Source organism: Carassius auratus, unplaced genomic scaffold (assembly GCF_003368295.1).
Source record: "Carassius auratus strain Wakin unplaced genomic scaffold, ASM336829v1 scaf_tig00019010, whole genome shotgun sequence".
Taxonomy (NCBI): Eukaryota; Metazoa; Chordata; class Actinopteri; order Cypriniformes; family Cyprinidae; genus Carassius; species Carassius auratus.
In genome coordinates this window covers 37,674-62,166 of record NW_020524919.1, presented here as the reverse complement: position 1 = coordinate 62,166, position 24,493 = coordinate 37,674, and the positions used below count along the sequence as shown (strand labels likewise).

Genomic DNA, 24,493 nt, shown 5'->3' with positions numbered 1-24,493 from the left:
CAAAGCTCAAGTGCTCATCGAGCAGTAAACAAATGCAAATATGTAACTTAATAAATACAGAATGTATGGAAGTTATGTATTTGAGAATGGTAGAGATTTCATTAAAGAAGTGGTGAAGTGAAGTGACGAAGTGAAGTGAAGTCTTCCATTTTATTTAATATTTGAATTAATTTTTAGACAACTAACAAATGATGTGGTCATTTTTGACAACAGAACAAAAGTCTTCCAGTTGCTCAGAACCTGAAAACAAGAAAACAACATCCCAAAAAATGTTCCCCTGTCCTCAGTGTGGAAAGAGCTTTACACAAAAAGGAAACCTTAGGATTCACTTTAGGATTCACTCTGGAGAGAAGCCTTTTGAATGTCATCTGTGTGACAAGAGTTTCGCAGATCCAAGAAATCTGAGAGATCACCGGCTCTCTCACTCTGGGAGAAAGAGTGTTCGACTGTGATCAGTGCGGCAAAAAATTTATGTTTGCTGCACACCTGAAGAGACACCTGAGAATCCATACAAATGACAAACCATACTTGTGCTCCATTTGTGGACAGAGTTACTCACGCATGGACCATTTTAAAGAGCACCAGAAATTGCATGCCAATGTGCGAGCACATGTGTGCTCTGATGTGGGAGTTCCTTTAATTAGCCAGCCACTTGAAAGACCACCAAAAACTTCACACTGGAGACAAACCTTACACGTGTTCACACTGCGGAAAGAGTTTCTCGCAGTCAGGATCCATGAAAAAACATGAGAGGATTCATACAGGAGTGAAGCCATACATTTGCTCTTCCTGCGGGGGAAACTTCTCTCAGTCAAGTGCCCTGCTGAATCATATAAAAAAACATTGCCCAAAGTTGTCAAAGTGAGGGAAAAAAAATTATAAGAGCAGTTTCATCAAAATGGATCATACAATAACTGTAGTGATAAAGTTGTGCATTTGTTTTTTTTTTACTAGAACTCACTCGTTCAGTATTATTGACATGAACAATCGTATTAATCTTTATATCACTGTTAAATAAAACACTATCCTGATCTGTTCATGTTTTACAATTTTGTTTGTTCTTCCAATAAAAATGTTAATTATCTATGTTGAGGTAGGATAGGCCTTAAGTTTAGGATTTTAGGAGGGTGAAAATGTTCTCCTGGAACACATATTATAGATCACTGTCCACAAAATGTATGATTAGTGACTGAATTCACATGAGCAGATCAATGTAAAACTGCTGGTACAATAAAAATATGCTCTTTCTTTATGTAGTAGTATAGTGTCCATAAACAAAACAATAATAGATAATAGACTTAATATTTCCCCAAAACACCATAGTAAAAAAGCAACAACAACAACAACAAAAAACCTTGTATTGAAATGGAATAACAATGAATGATTTAACATTCAAAATGCAAACTAGGCTATGTGCAGTGACTATTCAAATAACTTAAAAAACATCTTTATTATTTAGTTTATGCAACCCGAAGCAGCAGCAGATGCCATTAACTCATATCAATGATGAGAATGAATCACGTGGACCACAGGACAGACTTGGCGTTGGCGTCGCACAGAAACAATTAAACCTAGAGAAGAGAAGAGAGTCTGTCTAGTTTGAAGCCCATTTCATTTATGATACACAGAGACCAAATGTGCCGCATAATTCTGAATTCATATGTTTAACCCTTATCGCGGAGATAAAATGGTTATTTTATTTAATATAAGTCATTAGACCAGTTACCGCCTCGTAATTTAGAATATAATTTAAATATTTGTATACAAAGTTTGTAGGTTTAAATCATTTTTTGTTTTTCATTTTTATTTGTTTTACATTTTTTATATTTATTAAAAGCAAATATATCGATACTATAAAGCATTAAGTTCATTTATGTGATTTTGAGGATAAATGTACTACATCTAGTCTCAACTGCAAAAACCGCATTCCGGGCTGTAGTGCGCCCTCTTTTGGCGAGCTCCAGTACGACGCTTCAACAGTCACGAGGCTTCTTCCAGGTTGTTGCTGATTTCACCAAGTACACTCAGTGTTGCCAACTTAGCGACTTTGTCGCTAGATTTAGCGACTTTTCAGACCCCCATAGCGACTTTTTTCCAAAAAAGCGACTAGCGACAAATCTGGCGACTTTTTTGACAGACCTTATTTAGTCTCTGAGACTCTCCGGTACTGCCGCACGAGCTCTCTCTCTCTCTCTCCCAGCGTGCGCACACGCCCCTCTCTCTCTGCATCTGCTTCTGCTATGTTCAGCGAGCAGAGAGAAGCAGCACTTTCTGTTAAAAAAATATATTCTGTTGCTTCTAACTCTATTTTACATACAAGTATAGCCGAAATCACAGTACAATCATTATCTTAATCTTATGTGTATGTGATTTAATTAGACAATGTCGTGAATAGGATTTTAGTGCAGAGATTAACATCTTTGAGAGCTGGTTATGTATTCTTAATGGACCGCGTTTCAGTCATTATAATATTAATTCCGTTGTCGGACAACAAAAACATTAAAATATAATAATAAAAAACTTTTATTGAGAATTTTGGCTGCCTTAAAATGCAGTACATGAGCATAGAAAGGGCGAGATAATATGACGCACTTACGTCATGAATATGCAAATTAGCATATGACGTCATCTAGCGACATTTAGCGACTTTTCAGGCAGGGTTTGGCTACTTTCCATTGAAAGAAGTTTGGCAACACTGAGTACACTGGTGGGCGCTGTTTTAAGAACATTATCCAGCTGCGCTGCCGCTGCCGTCATACTCTCAGCTTTTTATGTAACGTAATCCCACCAAGTATTGATGTTTTCAGTCTGTTTTGATCAAGAAAGAAGCTTCTGAAACGACGGACAGTGTCTCGGTATGTTGCTGTATGTAGTTTGATGTCCAGCCAGTTACTGGTGTAGCAAAGTTAGCTAACGTTAGCCAGTCAGAATAGGGACGTCAGCTGTATTTCTCTTTTTCCTTTTAATTCACTACTTTTTTGATAATATTACCGTATTTTAATGAAGTATAGTAAACCAGGTGATGTTTAGAGTACAAATAGCGAAAGCAAAACTATAAACATACAATACTTCAGGAACTTAAAAGTTGCTGCGTTAGCCTTCAGTGTTTATTCAAACTTGTTTGTTTATGACGGATAATTTTGCTTTGAAAACTGCTGTCCAAATGATGAGTTTTTCTTCTGTTTTTTTATTTTTTTTAAGTTTGTACGGAATATACCAATAACGATTAGCAGAAGTCTCTTAAATACAAATGCTTTGTGTTTCCCACTCAGTGCTTGTGTTTGTTTTTGGATTAGATGGAGGGAGATGATGGCGACTTCCCCCTGAGTCATCAGAGCACTCTCATTCCCAGCGAGGAAGTGTGGCTTCCTCAGTCACCAGAGGTCAGTTCTCTGTTCCTCTCTGGATCTGATGTCTGATGATGATGTCGTGTTCTGATCATTGACCTCAAATGATCATTCGTCCCTCTTGTGTTTCTCCAGCTCAGGATTTGTTGGTGTACTTGGCGAGCGACAGTGCAGTGCACTTGACTTTGGAGGGTCTCGGCTGTATGAATGCGCAGGAGCTCGGCCGCAATGTCCGAGAAGCCCTCAACATTCCCAACTCTGCCGTCGATGTGTTCGCTTTCTGGTTCTGCTCTCCTCTGCTTGGTAATGTTTGCTCTTTTGTGCTCTGGTCAGATGTCAGACTGGTGCAGAATTTATGATCTTTTTGTAATTAGGTTATGAAGAAGGGTAAGCACAATGTTGGCATTTACAATCTCTGTGGCTGATTTGCAAGTGAAGTGTTGGGAGGGTACATCAGGAAATCCTCAGGGCGTCAATGCCACCCACTGGAATTTGTGGATCATTTGATGTGTTTTTAAACAAAGGCAGCTTTTTACTTATTACTTTCTGGAATGCACTACATGGCTTTTATAATCAGTACAGATTTTTTAAACATTAGGCATCATATACTTGCCAACTCTGTAATAGCTTCAAGGAAAAATTGGGCATACAGTCTTATTGATTAACAGAGGAAATCCACCTTAACGTTTTATCATTATATTTTTTATGGAGTCCTTATTGTTTCCAACCTTTAGCCTCATTTTGTTGTGATATGTTTGAACAGACCTGCAGTTGAAGCCGAAACATTTGCCCTACAAGCTGTGTCGTCAGTGGCAGGACCTGTTGTACCGCTTTACTGAGGCCCCCGCCGAAGACATTTCTCAAGGTATGCTTGTGTGTTTAGTTTTGTACATTTCCCTTCACTTGAAAGTTTAGGTGTTTATCAATAACAAAACATTTTGTATTTTTCAGATGAGCCAAGTCTTGTGTTCAAAAGAAATGTTTTTTATTCCAAGTCAAAAGAACTTCAGGTATTGAAAGATTTATTTATTTTTATTTTTTTTGATGAATATCCTCTTATTTACTCACCTTCATGTATTTCCAAATTTCTGTATGACTTCATATCTTTTTGGAAGTCAGCAGGGTCCAACACAGTCAACTGCACAACAACAGAAGATATTTTAAATAATTTTTCAGTGTCTTTTTTACATATAATTAAAGTTAATAGGGTCCAGTATCATGACTTTCATTATATGGAAGGAAAATATCAGGTTTGGAATACAGGTTTGGAACAACATGAGGATGAGCATAAGAAGAAACATTTAGGTGATCTATCCCTTTAAGCCAAGTGCACACTTTGCGTTTTTTCTTTGTCTACTAAGAGGTTTGCTTGTCAGATTATGCAATATGACCCCAAAGAGATCTTGCACAAAAGCCAAGGCACATGTACACTGTCAAATGCCGTGCATGTCAGACTGTGCAAAACTGTACTGTACATCTTATATATACATCATCTTTAATGAGTGAGGATTTGTGTCTGGAGTTATTAGGCTGGCCAGTGGAGGTCATGGACTGCTTATTCTTCAGAATGATCATTACATAAAACATCCCAAAGAGATTTGTTACACATCAGTCATGTAGACAAGCAAAAGCTTTTACAATTCCTGACGTTTACCTCAGGGGTAAAGTGTGCACAAGGCTTTACTATAAACTGCCATTACCCTATGAGACTGGTTTTCAAGAATTTTGACTTGAAGAAACATGTAGGCTAAGATATCTTGGATATCATCCAATTTATATTATCATGATATATTAAATTGATTCATTTTAAATTTCCTTTTGTGATTCTGTGATGTGAATTTATGTGGTGTAACATCTTTATTTTGTAATGTCAGATTGAAGATGAAGGAGTGTTGAGGCTACTATATGACGAGGCCAAGGTGAACATCTTGGAGGGTCGTTACCCCTGTGACCCTGAACACTGGCTGATATTGGGAGCTTTGTCCTGTGCCATTGAGCTGGGGACTGGGCTTGATGACCAGGCCCTAACAGCGGCAATCAGGTGACCTTCTCTGCTCCTACATCAGTGATCAAATGGTTAATATAAAGTTAAGATTTCACTTCCCTTTTTGTCAAATTTTTTATTATTATTTTCAATGTTTGGTTACACTTTATTTTGAGGGATTGACACAAATAAGTTCAGAGTAATGTTATTTAACAACATTTAGAATTAGGGTTTGGTTCAGGGTTATCTGCTTTAATTGCATTTACTAGATGCTTTTATTTAAAGCAACTTACAAAGTGGAACAAAACCTAAAAAATCTAATTATTAGCTTTTCATCAGCCTCCCAGTTTAGAAATCCTGTCCTAGAACTAATTAGTTGACTTTTACAATGTAATTTGTTATTGGCTAATTTGCTGTAAATTAATTTCAGTTTCTACCTGTAATATTATTCCAGAGAGAAGAAGCTGTCCTCATTCCTCCCGGCCCACGCTGCATTAGGAGGAGGAGGTTTTCTGTCCACACTGAGGGGGAGAGGAGGGAGGAATGCAGAGATGGAGCAAAATCTTATAAAGGAGTATCGTTCAGTTTGCTCCTCTGCTGCCACTGGCTCCCATCAGGAGCCCATCGCTCTGCTGCACCAGTACCTCAGGAGCTGCCACACTCTGCCTTACTATGGGTACGATTACTGAAGTGGACGGTTGTTTAAATATGAAGTATCTGGGTCTTACATGTGTGTATTTTTGCAGATGTGCTTTCTTCATGGGTGAGATAGACAAGCCAGCACAGGGCCTCCTTCACAGAGGTGGCCGTAAGGCTGTGAGTGTAGGCATCAGTCTGGAAGGAGTATATGTTATGGATGTGAAAGAGAAGCATATCCTTCTGGGTCTTAAGTTTAGTGAGCTTTCCTGGGATCACAGCTACCCTGAGACAGAGGGAGACTCTCATATCCTCTGGCTGGAGTTTGATGGAGAGGAGGCTGGCATGCCTGTCAATAAATTATTAAAGATTTATTCAAAACAGGTGAGCACACAATGACTTATGTTGTTATGTCTGACAGTGGAAGCAAGCATATATTTAAAATGTATTATAGCCAAAAAATATTCTAATGAAATAAAATGATCAATATTAATATTATCAAATTAATAATTTTTCATAAATGTATTTAAATAAAATTTATATTTTCATTTAAGGATACATTAAATTTGTCAAAAGTGATCTAAAAATATTTATAATGTAACAAAAGTTTCAAATAAATGCTGCTCATTTTTTTTTTAACAAGGAATGCTAAAATGTATCACAGTTTCAACAAAAAATATTAAGCTGAACAACTGTTTTCAACTTAAGATATTTTTCTTGTGAAATGCTTAGTAATAAGAAATGTTTCTTGTGGAGCAAATTAACATATTAAAATAATTTCTGAAAGATCATGTGAAACTAAAGAATGGAGTCATGAAGCTGATTCAGCTTTGCCATCACAGGAATAAACAAATTACATTACATATTCCTAACAGTACACTTTTTGTCCTCTAGGCCGAGCTAATGAGTGGTCTTATTGAGTTTTGCGTGGAGTTGCGCTCTGTTGGCGAGTCCGCAGCAGCAGGTACTGATGGTGAAGTCACACCTTCTCAAGAACCTTCAGGTCGGGAAACCAATGAGAAAACCAGAGAGCGACGGCAGGGGAAACTGCGCAGACAGAACAGCGTAGTCTGTAGCCGAGTCCATTCACTCAACACCATCAGCTATGTTGATGATGGTAAGAGACTAAAATTGCATTGGTGTGATGGATGCACTTGGTGTTCAGTTGTTTTAATTATTATTTAATTTACCTGCAATTTTTTTAGGCAAAGAGATTAAACGTCTGAAGCCCAAAAGAGCTGCTTCTTTCTTCACGCGACAGGCCCAGCCTCCCACTTACTCGGCTGTTCAGGTGACTGAAAGTTTGGAGCAAGGGTGACCCCCGGCTTCAACACCGCCCTCTTCTGCCTGGTGACCAAAACAACATCTGTTTATTTATATCCTCAGAGAGACTGTGCAAAACCATCTGAATGGACAGATCGGACCAAGATCACAGACTGAAGAGCTAAGCCAGTATTTATAGATAATTTGTGCATTATGTCATAGGTCTAAGCTTTCTATTTTGGCCGTTAAATGAATGTGAAATTTGCTTCAATAATGCTGTTCTGTTAAACTACGGTAACAAATATATTTTGGTGCAAATGCAGGACTATGAGACACGATCCGAAAGCTCTGTTTAGGTCACTCTTCTGAATGTAGATTCTACTATGCAACCATCAAACCAAACTACATCCCAGTGGCTGTAAATCAAGAGTACAGTAGTACAACAATGTAATCCATGCCACTAATACTGCTCAAACTAGACCTGCTGCACCAAAGCAAACAGTCAATGCCTCTAGCATAGGACAGCTGCTCCTATACACAAAACCAGGGCTGCAGTCTGTGGAAAAGCATTGCAAAGACAGCATAGACTGAGATTATGACATTCTACTTGTGTACTGAATGTGTGCATTGTTTTTGTGCTCTGTTTAGTACAGGGCTCATTTGCATATAGCGACTTCTGCTTTATAACAAGATGGTTGTTCAAATTAATTTAATTTTTTTTTTTGTTCTGTTGAGACCAAACATAATTCATGACTCTACACATGAGTGCTGTTAATTATAGTAGTGGTCCCACTACCTTGTTGCTCTGGAGAATCATGTCTTTCTGATTGTGTGCATGGAATGCACTGCTGAAAACAATCCAGGTCATATGTGATCATAATCTGCATTTGTAAAGCAGAGAGAACTTTAATACATCAAAGGTGCTTGGGGATCAGTTGGTGATGATGTGTCTGCTGTTTCTATTTCTATCTAGTGAACGTATGAAACCCTAAGCATTGTACGGTATATCCAGCCTTTTAGAGATGGAATGTACATAGCTATATAAAATGCATATGATTTTTTTTTTTTTTTTTTTTTTAACAATAGTTGTAGCAGCACGGAGGCCTACATTATTTTTTCGTCTAAGACCATTACAAAAAAAATTCAAAGGAAGTTGTTCAATTTGGTAACAGCCAGCATTATGCTAATTGTCAGCTGTTTTTGTTTATTTGATCATAACCTCTGATGCTTAATGTCCAGTTATGTCCCTGTGGCATCATTACAAACAATTTGAGACTTTTACTGATTGTCTGAATTTAGAAGAATTACTAAATGAATGAATTTGTTTTTAAGCAAGTGATTTAATTGTTCTTAAACATTCAAGTACCTATCAAATCTTAATGTCAAGCCCTACAGGTTACCAAACACACTTCTGTATTTATCAATGCATTACATCTGTAGTCTTAAATTGATTTTATGGTGTGCATGTTTCTGTGAATGTTTCTATATCTGCTTTCTCTGTCACATTTAATGTTGCAAATCGATCATTACACCCACTGCATTTCTTTTTATGCAAAACACTCATCGTCAAGATGTTAATCCTAAAATGCATGTTTCCAGATTTTCTGTACTGTTGTCTTCTATTACTTTTTTTTTTAATTCTAAAGCTAATCCAATATATATATATTTCAGTCTGAACATCTGTCAACCACATGTGTACCTACTAACTGTGCTGTAGATAGTCACATCTTTGTATCGAAATATTGAATCTGTCAATACTAATTTAAAGTGCCTTTTTTACATTCACATTAAATCTGTTGCTATAGTTTTGCTGTCATATGTCCCTTGAAATTATATCTCCACTGTCTGTTGTTTGTGAGGTTTTATACACAAATTTCACTACCAAAATTGTGTGACTGTATAAATTAACTGAAACCATTTATATGCATTTCTAATCCCGCTTTGTACTAACGTCTGGCATACCTATCAGTAAATCATTTTCTGTATAATGGATTTTTTATTGATGATTTATTTAAACGAACTATGCTTGCAATAAGGTCTTTGATGTGTTTAACAGAATTACATCATGAGAAGAAAAAGAAGGCACGAAATAAATTTAACAAACTAAATATTGTCTATATTTTCATGTGTGGAAGTAGTAACAAGCGTGCAGTTGTTGTTGTTTTAAGCATTTAACGTTTATTTTATTTTATTCTGTCCACAATCGCTATTTTGTCCCAAGTTAAATTATTTACATGTTTGTTGTTATTATATAAAATAGTATTTTATCATTAAATACGTACAGTATAATTCGTGCCCGACTCTTATTTTGAAATACAGTCTACAGTAGCGCCATTTTGGATCAGAGCAGCAGTGCAGTCCCAACAACAAACTGAGTTGGCTCTTGCGACAGTTTTGTTGACATCTGTCATTCATTCATGAAGTAAAGTCCTTCTCGCTCTGACATTAGGCTATAGTTGAACTTTAGAGGAAATGAGTTCAGATACAACCCCACCGGATTCGGACCCGAAGGGGCAGCGACGGGTTCATAATATGCTGAAGCTCTATTACGGCCTGAATGAGGAAGGAAAAGTCGCAGATCAAGCCGAGTCTCTGGATCCGTGTGATATCAACGGACTGCATTTCGACCCAGATGTTTATTTAAATAAGGTAACGTAGTGTGACGAATAGTAAGTGTTTATTGTTTATATAGGGGTAAGTTACACATTTGTTAGGCGTGTGACAAAGAATATGCTATTAGCAGTATGTTATCATGCATTTTATTCCACAAATTATCCCCCACAGATACCCGTGTTTGACTGTGTTTTTATGCTAGAATGCTAAAAGGTGGTTTGTGTTTCAGCTGAGGAAGGAGTGTTCTCTGGGTGAGCTGATGGATCACGAGAGCTGCATGGTGAAACAGATCAGATCTCTGGACAGTGACATGCAAACCCTGGTTTATGAAAACTACAATAAGTTCATCTCAGCCACAGGTTAGTGAATAGATTTTTTCTATTGAAGTCACCATGCACTCATAAATGACTCTTCTTATTTTTGTGGAATATTGCAGATAAATGGTTTATCGGTGCATATAATTTTAAATTCACAAGCTTTAATCAAACCATTAACTTCATCTCCCTCTTACAATGACATCTCTTCTCTAATGAAGTGAAAAGTCGCAGCAGGAGGTCGGGAAGATTCATAGGTTTCAGTAAAGTAACTGTTGGGGCAGATCCCCACTGAATTTCACCACAGGCCTGTCAACTTGCAATCCATGTACAGCAGCAGCTGCAGTATTACATCTCAAAAAGAAAATTTTGTGATCAATCACCCCCATGTTGTTCCAAACCTGTCAAAGCTTTGTTCGTAATTCGGAACAAAATTTAAGATATTTTGGATGAAAACTGGAAGGCTCTGGGAGACTCCCAAGTAAATTACATTGTCAAGGTCCAGAAAAGTATGAAAAGCATAGTCAGAATAGTTCATCTGCCTTCAGTAGTTCAACCATAACATTATGAAGCGACGAAAACACTTTTTGTACATGAATAAAAGAAAAATACTTTTTTTACTAAACAATTCCTTTGTCAGCAGTCTCCTCTCTGTCTCCCCACATCACTCAAACTGCCTATGTGTTATCCAGGCCACAAGGATGTGCTGTTTTCTTTCTAATCAAAGCACAAATACATAGAAACATTGCATCCTTGTGGCACGGCTGACACAGATAACTTACCTGGAATCTATGGGACAGTCTCTCATGCCTCCCGGTTTTCATCCCAAATATTTTAAATTGTGTTCCAAAGACAAACAAAGCTCAATTTTGTGGTGGAGTATCCCTTTAATGTGTCCTAATAAACTAAGAAGGCAATATTAAAAGTTCAAATTTAGTATGCACCTACAGGCAAGCAGATGAGCCAGGAATATGAATGTGCTAAATCATTTATTGTTTTCTTTATAATAGTTTTCCGTTGCTCACATGAGATTTCAGCAGTTAGCAAACATAAAAAAAATCAAATCAATTCCCAATGGGCAAAATCAGGTCACAGCTTTACATCCTGCTGGTTTCATAACCCTTCCCTGATTATATTCAAAGTTCATTTGTCTCTGCACAGACACTATCAGAAAAATGAAGAACGATTTCAAGAAGATGGAAGATGAAATGGACTGTTTGTCTGCGAACATGACTGCCATCACAGAGTTTAGTGCCCGCATTAGTGGGACGTTGCAGGACCAGCATGCACAGATCACTAAGCTATCAGGTATGAATGTCAGTGTGATATAAATGGATCACAGTATTAATAAATGACTAATTCATCTTACAGGCTTGAGTTGGTAATATAACAATCATTGTGACTTCAAACCACATTTCTGCCTCTACATAAGCCATGCATTTTTCTTCTTCTGTGTAGGTGTTCACACTCTCCTCCGTAAGCTCCAGTTCCTGTTTGAGCTGCCAGCAAGACTCAATAAGTGTCTGGAGCTGCAGGCCTATGCCCAGGCAGTGAGCGCCCACCGGAGGGCACGCTGTGTACTGCAGCAGTATAGCCATATGCCCTCTTTCAGGGGCATCCAAGATGACTGCCATGTCATTATGGAGCAGCTCGCTCAACAGCTGCGGCAGAAATTCAGGTCCGTGCTTTCTCTGATGTCATGGCATATTTCTATTACTTTACATCGAATCTAAATCGAATCTAAACATTTGATTTTATATTCGGTTTAACTGCTAATTAAATAATTGATGTGAGTCCATAAATTCAAAACGCACCCCATAACATCGAATCTCATGTTCTTTATTAATTCATATTTGCTTGCAGGGATGGGGGTTCAAGTGCTAAAGACCTTTCTGAATGTGTTGAGCTTCTTCTGCAGTTAGACGAACCAGCGGAGGAGCTCTGTGACAAATTCCTCAGCCATGCCCAGTCTAGGTTGGAGGTGGATCTTCAGGGACTGGAGGCAGAGCTTAAAGACTCTGCGGTCTCTGATACTGGTAGAGGCTCGGTCCAAAAAACAAGCCCTGGATCAAATCCCGTATCTCCTTCTAGTTCCTCTGTGAATAATCCGTTCCTCTCTCCTACTGCCGGAACAGACATCCTTGAGTTCATAGATCGCGGGTGTAATGAGTTTGTCAGCAGCCTCTGTTTAGTCATTGCCTCCTATCAAGAATTGTTCATCAACCGTCCACAGGAAGGCGAGTTCGCTTCAAAGAACATCCCAGAGATGGCTAATGGCAAGCTGCATGTGTTTGTGGACACCCTGGCTGCTAGATACTTCTCTCTAGTGGAGAGGAGGATACAGGAAGAGAAGGGAGTGAGTGATAACTCTCTGTTAGTGAGAGCCCTGGATCGATTTCATCGCAGATTACAGGCCATATCCAAACTACTTCCGGGGTCGGCAGTGCCTAGCCACGGAACTGAGATTGTGGTGCGGGCAGCAAGAGAGAGAATCAAACAGTACCTGTCCGCCTTACAAACCTTCTACCATGACAGCCTTACTGATGTAAGACAGGCTTTGGCTGCACCTCGTCTAGCAGTGGGAGGGGCCAGTGCATCAGGAGGCGGGGCTTCAAGTAAAGATGACACACCTAGTCTGCCAGAACTGCTGGCGTCCTTATCAAACTTTATTCTGAATCAGCTAAAGTCTGTATTAGCGTCAGTGCATCTCTTCACAGCAAAGGACATCACATTCTCCAACAAGCCTTATTTCAAGGTACAGAATAAAGTCTATAAATGTAAGTTTTATATATAAGTACCAAGTATAGGACAATTTATTTACAGTAACCCTGGTATTCCTCACTTAGGAGTCACACTTGTGATTCTCAGCAGTTGAAACAGACCAAAGACAATAATTGGCACTTTTTTTTGTCAGTGAAATGCATGTTATATTTTGTTTCAATCATATATTTTTTTAATACTTAGTATTTTTGTATTTAGGGGTATTTCATGAAACTAGAGAATTTTCATCTATAAATTATGGACCATTTATTTGAAAATATATATTTTTAATTGAATTAAAATAATTTCAAAATTAGAACAACATTTTTAATTAATGCAGTGTTTAAAGCTGCGGTAGGGAACTTTTGATGCTCCAGCGGTTAATAAACAGAGCTGCTTGCATCTTGCGGAAGAACATCGTAGCCGGATCTACTTCCATCTGTTTAAGTCTATGAAGAATCACAAAGGAACTGATTTACTCCGCCGCGGTACCCCCAAGCAATCTAAAATAGTCAGAATATAAACACTTATTATAGGTGCACCCTAGTGATTCAGGACAAGCTAAAAACACGGTTTGTAAAATGGATTCATGGTGTACTCGCTTATTATGTTCATTTTTCTACATTTTGAACACAAACAAAGTTACGGACTGCAGCTCTGATTGGTTGTTTTTTACCGGGAGCGATGGAGTTTCTGCAAATGGCAATAGGACCACTGGGAGGAGCCAGAGGAGCTTGGTTTTTTTCACAGATTATCTGTCTCTTATTCTACTGTCAGGACATAATGACAGGTTTAATAAATATGTAAAAAATATTTTTTTACAAAAGTTCCCTACAGCACCTTTAAGTTAAAAATGGAATGAAGGTATTTAAAAGTCCAAAGCATGGAAGGCAAGTTGGTGCCATCTGGTGGGTGCAATAAAGAAAATATAAGACATTTATAGAGAGAGAGTGTGGTGTATTACCTAAAGTATTTTCAGACTTAACTACCATTGTGTTTTACATTTGGATATATACTAACACATTATCAAAGACTGTAAAGAAATGGGAAACAAATAAATATATTTAAAATTCAAAACAGAAAAAAATTCAGGCTAAAATGACCAAAAATTTTCCCACATTTTCTCGTTTTTCTAATCCCTGTCTCATATTTTTCTCTCAGGGTGAGTTTTGCAGTCAAGGTGTGCGTGAGGGTCTGGTGGTGAGCTTTATCAAGTTCATTTGCCAGTCTTCTCGTCAGTACTGTGAGAGCACGGGTGACAGAGGAGGATCCACCCCTCCTGCTCTGCTTCTGTTGCTCTCTCGTCTCTGTCTGGACTATGAGACCTCCACCATCTCCTACATCCTCACACTCACAGATGAACAGTTTCTTGTACAGGTATTCCATATCCATTATATTTGTTCAAAAACAAACTCTAAATACATTATTCATACTGACCTTTCCTCTCTAAACAGCACCACACTCCAGTCACTCCAGTTACAGCGCTTTGTGCAGAGGCCAGAGAAGCTGCTCAGAAATTATTGAACCACTATGTGAAGGTAACTAAGAGAAAAGATTCAGCTCTTGTATTCTGGGATATGATTGCTGTTGGACAACATTTTGCTAATCAGGTTTTGTTTGGATCCAGGTTCAGGGATTAATCATCAGTCAGATGTTGAGGAAGAGCGTGGAAACAAGAGACTGGGTGAACACCATTGAACCTAGAAATGTCCGAGCTGTAATGAAGAGGGTAGTGGAAGATACCACCTCTATTGATGTACAGGTGATGGAGTGAACATTTCTTCATGTTTCATATACAAAAAAGATTCAAGATATGTAACCTACAATTTGAATCCATGCAAAAAAGATGCATATCAACAGTTGTAATGTTTTTGCCTCCTTATGTGTTAACTAGGTGGGACTGCTTTATGAGGAAGGAGTAAGGAAAGCCCACAGCAGTGACTCCAGCAAACGCACCTTCTCTGTGTACAGCAGCTCAAGACAGCAGATCCGCTACGCACCAAGCTATACTCCAAGGTGCACAATCACTTCATAAATTTTGCTGACTTTAAATGAGAATTTCTTATGACGTGCACTGGAAAATGTGATCTGCGCCAACCATTTTCCCTAAATTTGTAATCAGAATTGTTTCAGAATCTGTTGTTAGTTTTAGGGCCTCCCTGCATTTTTCAGTCTAAATATAATATATAAAATATAGTTTTAATGTTGAAAACATATGATTAATAATTAATATTCATATTATATGAATATATTATTATTAAATATTTTAAGTTTATTTTTGCAATAATATATTTATTTTTTTTATTTTGATTATTATTTGTTATTATCATTATTATTACTATTATATAGTCATGTTTTCCTTCTTGTTTTCTTTAGCTGATCACATTTCTGGGTTCTGTAAAGGTATAATGGAATATACATAATAACGCAGAGGATACGGTTTATAATTGTCTATATGTTTTTGTTCCAGTGCACCAATGGACACAAACTTGCTCAGTAACATTCACAAGCTATTTTCTGAGAGGATCGATATCTTTAGCCCTGTGGAGTTCAACAAGGTAGAAAACAAAACGTTGTTAGCTAACTCTTCTTACTGTCATTAAACTAACGGACTAATGCAGATTTTAATATTTATGTTTTTTCAGACTGTATGACCAGTTTTCTGTCTTATCCTAGGTCTCTGTGCTAACTGGCATCATTAAGATAAGTCTGAAGACATTCCTTGAATGTGTTCGTCTCCGTACGTTTGGCAGATATGGACTGCAGCAAATCCAGGTGGACTGCCACTATTTGCAGATGTACCTGTGGCGGTTTGTGTCTGATGAAAACCTAGTGCACTTCCTTTTGGATGAGATTGTGGGTAGTGCTGCCCATCGTTGCCTGGACCCGTCTCCAATGGAGCAAAGTGTCATTGAGGTCATCTGTGAAAGGGGTTAGCGTGGGTGGTTTTACTTGAATAGGCAAACAAGTTTGCACATAACTGAAACTGAACTCAACTTGTGGATAATACTAGTGCTTATATTTGCAGTTATATTCCATGTAACTGATGGAGTATCAATTTCAGTTGTCAAATTAATATAAAGCTGGAGACCTCTGATTTAAACCTGTTAAAGATGGATTGAAATAAAATTAAAAAAATTAAAACCTTCATTTGATTAAAGGCTAGGATTGTGTGGATGTTGGGTGCTAAAAGCTGAAATATTGCTTTCTCTTGTCAAAGTCCTAAAATGAACACAACAAACTATGAATTGAAACGATAACCTATTTATTTCATAACTCTAATCAGTGTATATTTAAAGATGATCTGTTTATCAAAACAAATCAGCATGTTTGGTATGTGTCTTTTATGGTTTATTTCTGTATTCGTTGACTGTGAAGACTGTTCAATCTGCACAACTGGATAGTATGTATTTAATAAACGTAATGTACAAAAAAAAACTGCGGTCAAGTTTCTTGGGAAGAAAAAAATGCAACCTTGCCTCTGAATCATAGACAGTAAAAGCTCTGAATGCATTGTAATATGAAGCCAGAACAGACGCCTTTGCCATTGGTCAGGAAAACATTAGGGGCGGGGTTTCAGGCGCTCGTCTGTGATTCTGATTGGTTCACTGGTTGTCTCTCCCCACTCTTGTGATTGCAGTAGTACGCGCTGATTGGTCAGATGCAGTAAAGGCTAACAGCGTGTTCTGAGTGCAGGCGTCACCTTCTCTCAGGCATTATCAGTGATAATGAGCGGTTTCCATACAATGTAACAGTAGGTTTGTGGGAAACAGAGGTAAGAGAAAAATACCCTATATGTATACATTAATATGTTACTAAAGTGTTATTTGGTTGATTAGATGAAGTCTGAAAAAAATCATAACGTTACAAACGCATATCATACACAGCTACTGTAATTAACAAATGCATTGTAATTTACATGTATTCTTTTAGCAGACGTATGATAGACTAATTTAAATGATAGACTATTCTTGTATACTAAAAACATATTTTGTCAACCATGCTAAGTGCTCATTTTTTTCCCAAATAGGTAAAATGAAGCCTAACAAGAAAAAAGCAAGGAATTCAGATGAAAGGGAATTTGGAGGTGCTCTTGGTGAGCTACTATTTGTTTCATGTATGCATATGTTTGTGTATGTGTAATGGTATGTAGCTACGGTGCCAAACTAGAGTTCATTTGTCCCCTTCATCTGTCCAGGTGCCACCTGCATCCCTGTGTTCCTGCCTCTGACAGTTCTGTACCTGCTGAGTGTGTGTCGGTCTCCAGCAGCCAGTGTCCTGCAGTGGCCTCCTCCTTTAACCCCCGCTGCACACTTATGGGACCCTTTGGCCGCAGTTCTGATTGGAGGTTGGCTCGCCCTGCAGAGTTTTCTCTATCTACTGCCCATAGGGAAGGTGGGATAGTGAATCAATTGTTTCTTTGAAATACAAATTAATTTCTATTTAAGAGAGTGTCAAAATGTAACTATTAATTTGTTAACAGGTTTCTGAAGGACTGGTCCTCAGAGATGGATCCAGACTGAAATATCCTATTAATGGTAATATACGATGTCTGCCTATTTGTAATGTTATACAAATAATGCTAATAATACATTTTATTGTCTTTGTGTGTTTGACAAATTAAACAGGATAGTTTTTCTTCAAAATAAATGTGATAGTCTTTCACCTCTTGTCCTTGGTTTTACCACCTATTACATACAAAGTAGAGTTCAAATTCCATTTGTCAGTAAACAATAGTTTCCCCTTATAAGCGTCAGTTCATTGAAGCTATAGCACTTTCATTATTCAAGAAAAATGTAAAGATTAAGTAAAAAAGTGTCTTAAGTGTCAATTTTTCTAAACTGAGATTTAAACATCTGAAAGCTGAATAAATAATTATTAGGATCTGACAATATTTGGCAGAGATACAACTATTTGAAAATCTGGAAACTGAGGGTGCAAAAAAATCGAAATACTGAGAAAATCACCTTTTGAAGTTGTTCAAATTAATTCTTAGCAATGCATATAACTAATCAAAAATGTAGTTTTTATATATATTTATGGTAGGAAATAAAAATATACCCCAGCGACTTAAAACTGGTTTTGTGGTCTATATATATATATATATATGTTTGTGTGTGTGTGTGTATGTATGTATATTCATATTTAAATATGAATCCTCTTGAATTACCAGGATAAAATACATGCACACTACCATTCAAAATGTGGGGACTTGTAAGTTTTTTTTTATTGTTTTTGAAGAAAGTCTCTTACTTTCACTAAGGCTGCATTTTGTTTAAAAATACAGTAAAAACAGTAATATTGTGAAATATTATTGCAATTTAAAATAACTGTTTTCTATTTCTGACACTAACCCTTTTAAACATTTTGAAAGGTAGTGTACTGTATATATATATGTGGGTTTATATTTGTAGATATGATTGTGACCAGAATTTTACAACTTTATTTCTTAGGTTTCCATGCTCTGAGCATTACTGCTGTCCTGTTGCTAGTATGTCTTTGGCTGGGAATGCCACTCGGGTATCTGTTTGAGCTGATTTTGCCTCTGGCTGTATGTGCCATTGGTGTGTCCTACCTGCTGTCTATGTACCTGTATATCCGCTCTTTCTGGGCACCTCAACATGCTTTATCACTTGGAGGAAACACAGGTGAGATTATTAGTCCTGATATTTATAAATTAGTGTGATTTTCTGATATTATCTTTCGTCTATGAGTAACATTTCCTCATTCATACAGACCTTTTTAAACTGTCACATTTTCCAGATGCTTCTACTTTCTGTCTCTTTGATGTACTTGTCAATGCAGTGACATTGTCATTTGTAGGAAATCCTCTGTATGACTTCTTCATGGGTCGAGAGCTCAACCCTCGCATTGGAGACTTTGACTTGAAATATTTCTGTGAACTAAGACCTGGTTTAATAGGCTGGGTAAGAGTCTCAAGAGATGTTTACATCCACATCTAAATATATGCATATAAATGTATCTGGTATTGTTGGTCTTCAGTGTCACATGATCCTTCAGAAATCATTCTAATTGGCTGATTCCAAGAACAGTTTTTATTTGAAACACTGAACTATTTTTACCAGCTTTCTCTCTTTTTTCCAGGTGGTAATAAACCTGGGGATGTTAATGAAGGAAGTAGAGTTGAGAGGCTCTCCATCTCTTGCCATGCTGCTTGTCAATGGCTTCCAGCTCCTTTATGTGACGGATGCTCTGTGGAATGAAGTATGAGAAATCTAGTCTAGTCTGAAAATATATACATACATATATTTATATAGAAGTGTGCCAAACACACACAACATTATACTTTTCCATGTGTCTGCAGGAGGCTGTGCTTACTACTATGGACATTGTGCATGATGGATTTGGGTTCATGTTGGCATTTGGTGACCTGGCCTGGGTTCCCTTCACATATGGTCTTCAGGCGATGTTTCTGGTTGTGCACCCACAGTCACTTAGTACTCTCGGAGCAGCGGGGATCATTCTTCTAAATGGTAATCTACAGCCTGTTTTGCAGCAGTCTGAGTGTTTACCGTTTTCTAACTCTCCTTTTTTTTAATCCTTCGCAGGAATTGGCTATTACATTTTCCGGAAGTCCAACTCTCAGAAAAATCAGTTCAGAAGAGACCCCACACATAAAAGTGTAGCACGTTAGTAATCACGTTACTTTTCATATGCTACCTGCTTCGAGTTTGTATTCAGTGGACATTGTTTTTGAAAAATGTATACATTGTAAATATCTAAAGTGAAGAAAAGGGAGAATTTCTTACTGGAGACCAAATTATGGCCTCTAGGTTAAGATAAATGATGAATTTTCTCGTCTTTCTTGTTCACTCTTAGACCTGGAAACTATCGCCACAGCAACAGGAAAGCGTCTGTTGGTATCAGGGTGGTGGGGGTTTGTCAGGCATCCAAATTACCTGGGGGACCTTCTCATGGCTCTGGCGTGGTCCCTACCTTGTGGTAAGTGAATTGATTTAACTGACTGTATGATATTGACAATACTGTGTCTCACTTATAATGTCATAATTATCACAGTAGCACTATTCATTCATGTGATATTGCTTAACCATTTCTTATGTTCTAAATATAAAAACAAGAACTCATACAAGGCCATAATTATTATTATTATTTTTTTTTAGGAATGTCACATATTTTGCCTTATTTCTATGTCATATATTTCACCATTCTGCTCATCCACCGAGAGGCCAGAGATGAGAAGCACTGCAGAGCCAAATACGGACTGGCCTGGGACACGTACTGCAGACGAGTGCCCTACAGAATAATCCCATACATTTATTAATGCAAACTGACATGATCTGAACGACCAACAGATTGATGGATATGTCGTCATCAGTGCAGAGAACTGGACACAACAAAATATACTGCATATATTGTTTTTATTTGCACCATAATATTGCATTCCAGTCATTCAAATGTTTTAAAATATGAAAAATATATTGTATTGTATTATTAAAAACATTATTATCATCGGTGTTCAGTGCAATCTACAAGTGTGGACTATATAGCATTGAAAACATTTAAAGGCTAAAATTTCAAAAATAGACACAGATGCTTGTAATACAAATTATTTTATTTTAAATTATTACTTTTTATTTACAAATATATACAATAAAATCTCACTCAATCTCTTCTATCAATCCACCTTTACCTCTACTTTTTTCCCATCTCTTTTCCAAACATTTCTTCTCTCCCTCTAATGTCATCCTCTCCATCTCCCTTTTCTCATAGTCCGTCCACACACATCCCGCCAGACTTCTCAAAACTTTGGGATTCTCTTTCACCCACGACTGAAAAAACTCACACTTCTTTCCAGCTTGGAAATACGCCCGCCTCATCTGCTCGTCTTCCTTTGGAACAGAAGCCTTTGTTTTGCTCAAAGCTGTGCGCAGCTGGGACAAAGCTGACAGTGAATATCCAACAGCGTCCTCTCTGCTCTCTCCAGTCAGAATATGAGCCACCGCTTCCACAGCTCGAATTGGAGCTAAAGGGTCCTCACGATCAAAGTATCCTCCTGCAGATACAGCTCTTATTCCTGCGTCAAGAGCCTCAGAGACAGAGTTGTAGACCCGTCCGGCACCCAAACCATCTGAAATGGAGAGCACTGCCTTACAGAACTCATGCAACATCTCTGAGATTTCTCCATTATAGAGACAAAGCGAGAAGGTGTATCCATAAAGAGCGTTGATCAGGTTGTACTGCACTAGAGGAGATGGGTTTGAAGATAGTGTGTGAAGAGGAGCAATTTTGGCACTTATTGGAGGGATTGAACTTCTCAGTGATTTGTCTGATTTCACTTTATTGCTACTAACTTTTTTATCTTTTTCAACATTCATATCATGCATTTCTTCATCATTCTCAGACTCAAGTTCCTCGACTAGTGCTTTAGTATCTTTCTGATGCCGTTCCCACCAAGGGCTCCACAGGACAACCAGTCCACCAATGCTACCTTCATTCACCAGTCTCTCAAATTTTTCCTTTTCCTGGGCTGATAACAACGACCAGAGTTCTTCTTCTGAAAGAGAGTCGATATCCAGGCCTGCAAACTTTTCAGCTAAATCAGCTTCCTCTTCATCACTCCCTACTTCAATATCTCTGAGTTCTGCTAGTATTTCTTGCACCTCGTGACTTTTTTCATCCCCACTAGATTGAATCTCTGCTAACTGAGAAAGCAGCTCCAAAGCATGAGTGTCTTTTTCGGTCACACTAGTTTCATAATCTCCCAAGTTCCTTAACAAATTCTCCATCCCTCCCTCGCTTTCTGCACTCTGTCTGAGCCGGAGCAGAATTTCCTGCATCTTGCTTTTCCCCTCCTCATCTGAGACACCTTGGGATTTCAGCTCCTGCAGCACAGACTCTTTGTAAAACTCCTCTGAGCATGAAGAGTGATTCTGGCTCCTGTAACAAGCCAGGCCGCAATATGGGATGTTACACCTTGGACAAGTGTAACAGGAGGGGTTGGATAAGCAAAGCCCGCATGGTTTGATTGATGATGCAGTAGTTCCACCCTCTGTTCCATTAGCAGGTGTCAGGAGAGGTTCATTAGTCCCTCTTTTGGGAAGTGCAATCCCATCTTTGGTGGTAACTGATTCAGAATCTATTTCAGGCCAGTCGCTTAAGTATTCTTCCTCCTTTGCTGAACTATCAGTGAGTAATGAACGAACACACGCAGGGATCTTACGTCTAACAACGGGATCCATGAGCAGCTAATATACCCAGGACTGAATTAGTTTAAAATTTCAGATCTGCAATTTAAAAAAAAAAACAGTTAATACAGTCTAATGTTAATACAATTCTAAATATTCACAAAAGCATAGCAGATTTTAAATAAATTCTTACCTGAAAAAGAGTTTGTGTGCGCGGACTTTATTTTCACACATGTAACAATATATACAAATTTACTGATATTTTCATTAGCTTGTGTTTTACATAGACAGTAAAAGAAATGTACACAGCGACCCCATTGAATTCAACTGAGAAAAATAAAGTCAATAAGAAGCACGCACTTTTCTAATATGCTTTCATACCGACGCGTCACGTTAGAATGACGTTGGTCGTCGCAACATGATGACATATTCGTGCCCTTGCTCTTCAAGCGTCAAGACTACGCAATATTTGCGCATGATAGATAGATAGATAGATAGATAGATAGATAGATAGATAGATAGATAGATAGATAGATAGATAGATAGATAGATAGATAGATAGATAGATAGATTCAAATAAGTCTCACTTACAACGGCTTTGTTGCTAAGAACGTATTTATTTAATTGAGTGCAACAGATACGGTCTCAATCCCTGTTTTGGCTACTAGATTCAAGTCCCGCCCCCTCTTACTCTCTGAAAGGTTGTCAATCAACATATGTAAATTTCTAATCTCTGTGACAGCAAGAACTATCATGAGACCAGGTATTTTGAGTTTTCAAGACTGTTCTCTCACTTCTTTGAGAAAATGTACCTTTTGCTTCCACTGATCATTCTATTGTAAATTAAAATATAATTTTATTTATTTATTTACTTACATTTTGACCAAATTTCACAATCAAAAAATTGTTTTTGTTAACAGAAGTAATGCTGTACATAGACAGTATTAGAAACTCTTTGGCATGTTTTATTTTTGTAGCACTTGTTCTCTTTCTTTTTTTTTACTGTTTTATTACCATATGCATAACTGTGTGATGTTTGCATTTAAACAAAAGTGCATGCATAATTAGATGCACAGATTTATATTAAGCCTTTTTTAAAAGACACAATTATTACAAATAGGATTTAGTGAACACCTTACATTTATTTGTTTCAATCCTAAGAAATAACAATAATACAATAACAAAACAGTGGTACTGAAAACGGTACACTAATGATAATTTACAGTTTGTCCACTTTATGGAGGAGAGAACATTCTTATTCATTTCCTCTCAGCCTTTGTATTGCAGTTCAGTTCATTGGCTGTGCCCACATCAGAATTTAAAAGCCCTTCTTCAGTAGCCACTCCTTCAGCTCTTTATCAAACTGCCCTTTAATTCTGATGGTCCCAGTTACTTCATTGACCTGTGTTGGAGGCTCTTTGCCTGTAAGCCCCCGCAGGAATTCCTTAACATCCTTATTCAGGGCCTGGAAATAATTGACAAAATGCAATTAGCATCTAATCAAAAGTGCAATAAGCAGTAAGTACAGACTATACAAGATCTACAAAATGTTAATAAAAGAATTGGACTAATATATTACACTGTGCTTCTAAAAAGATCTGTTCATTACACTGACCCATATTTCTCCCTCAACCTTTCTGAGCAGAGTGCTGTGCTGATTCCCATGCTTGATGTCTGAATATACAGGCACATTGTGCATTCGGGAGCGACGGATCATGTAAGGCAGTGAAGGTGGTGAAGCTATTATAATTAAGAACAAAAACAGAACTCCATGAATAAGAATCTCACAAAATGCTTTCCCAACTTCACAGATTTAACATCAAGCTAAACATCCTTCTTTATAGCGAAGACATCAATAGTATAATACACATTCCCATGTGAGGTAAAAACAAAAGTGTGTTTACCTGATGCTGGGATCCATCCTGACGGTGCAGGACCATCATGTTCAGGTGGAGTTGGGATTCGTGAAGGAGGAATAAGTCTCTCCACAAACCTGAACTCCTCTCTGGATTCAATGAAGCCCCATGATCCTTCAGCAGGGTTGCTTTCTGTCTAAAATTAAACAAAACCGAATGTCAAACAAGAATGACTGTTTGTTGCTTGTAACATTTCAAGAACAAATCATCCAATGCAAATGTGACAGCTGATGCACCCTGGATAAATTACACGGTAAAATGGGTTGTAATACTAACTCTTAAGCAAGCTCCAGTACTCAGTGAACGTGTGGCTGGATTAGAAGCTCTGTAAACAGCTCTCGCAACACGGCAGACTGTCAGAGACATGCTTCTGATGGAGGCAGACATTTCTCTTCCCTTGGAGAAACGGGAAGGACAGCGGGATGTGACGTCATGGGGTTGAATGGAAAAACTTTACGGACAAAACGAAGGGAAATGCAGAATAATTACTTAT

The 24,493-nt window shown here is 37.8% G+C and overlaps 4 protein-coding genes and 1 pseudogene across 4 annotated transcripts; 3 read left to right on the top strand and 2 right to left on the bottom strand.

Annotated features, from left to right (window-relative positions):
• Positions 1-3,296: 3,296 nt before the first annotated feature.
• Positions 3,297-9,034, top strand: LOC113076134 (putative FERM domain-containing protein FRMD8P1; annotated as a pseudogene).
• Positions 9,035-9,548: 514 nt separating this feature from the next.
• On the top strand, positions 9,549-16,355 carry LOC113076131 (vacuolar protein sorting-associated protein 51 homolog). Its single transcript, XM_026248802.1, has 11 exons — positions 9,549-9,879; positions 10,073-10,202; positions 11,319-11,465; positions 11,616-11,835; positions 12,021-12,912; positions 14,079-14,294; positions 14,372-14,455; positions 14,545-14,679; positions 14,812-14,933; positions 15,388-15,475; positions 15,594-16,355. The coding sequence occupies exons 1-11, from the start codon at positions 9,703-9,705 to the stop codon at positions 15,852-15,854; spliced, it is 2,472 nt and encodes an 823-aa protein (XP_026104587.1). The 5' UTR covers positions 9,549-9,702; the 3' UTR covers positions 15,855-16,355.
• Positions 16,356-16,571: 216 nt separating this feature from the next.
• LOC113076135 (delta(14)-sterol reductase) lies at positions 16,572-20,409 on the top strand. The gene is made up of 11 exons (XM_026248805.1): positions 16,572-16,692; positions 16,948-17,013; positions 17,116-17,312; positions 17,401-17,455; positions 18,371-18,565; positions 18,741-18,844; positions 19,023-19,142; positions 19,243-19,411; positions 19,487-19,567; positions 19,758-19,880; positions 20,060-20,409. Exons 2-11 carry the CDS (start codon positions 16,953-16,955, stop codon positions 20,218-20,220), a joined length of 1,266 nt encoding a protein of 421 aa, XP_026104590.1. The 5' UTR covers positions 16,572-16,692; positions 16,948-16,952; the 3' UTR covers positions 20,221-20,409.
• An 83-nt stretch (positions 20,410-20,492) lies between these two features.
• Positions 20,493-22,510, bottom strand: LOC113076132 (zinc finger HIT domain-containing protein 2-like). The gene is made up of 2 exons (XM_026248803.1): positions 22,278-22,510; positions 20,493-22,183 (listed from the first exon to the last, which is right to left on the bottom strand). Exon 2 carries the CDS (start codon positions 22,136-22,138, stop codon positions 20,558-20,560), a length of 1,581 nt encoding a protein of 526 aa, XP_026104588.1. The 5' UTR covers positions 22,139-22,183; positions 22,278-22,510; the 3' UTR covers positions 20,493-20,557.
• Positions 22,511-23,076: 566 nt separating this feature from the next.
• Positions 23,077-24,430, bottom strand: LOC113076136 (39S ribosomal protein L49, mitochondrial-like). Its single transcript, XM_026248806.1, has 4 exons — positions 24,277-24,430; positions 23,989-24,136; positions 23,700-23,824; positions 23,077-23,549 (listed from the first exon to the last, which is right to left on the bottom strand). The coding sequence occupies exons 1-4, from the start codon at positions 24,385-24,387 to the stop codon at positions 23,403-23,405; spliced, it is 531 nt and encodes a 176-aa protein (XP_026104591.1). The 5' UTR covers positions 24,388-24,430; the 3' UTR covers positions 23,077-23,402.
• Between the last annotated feature and the right edge of the window lie 63 nt (positions 24,431-24,493).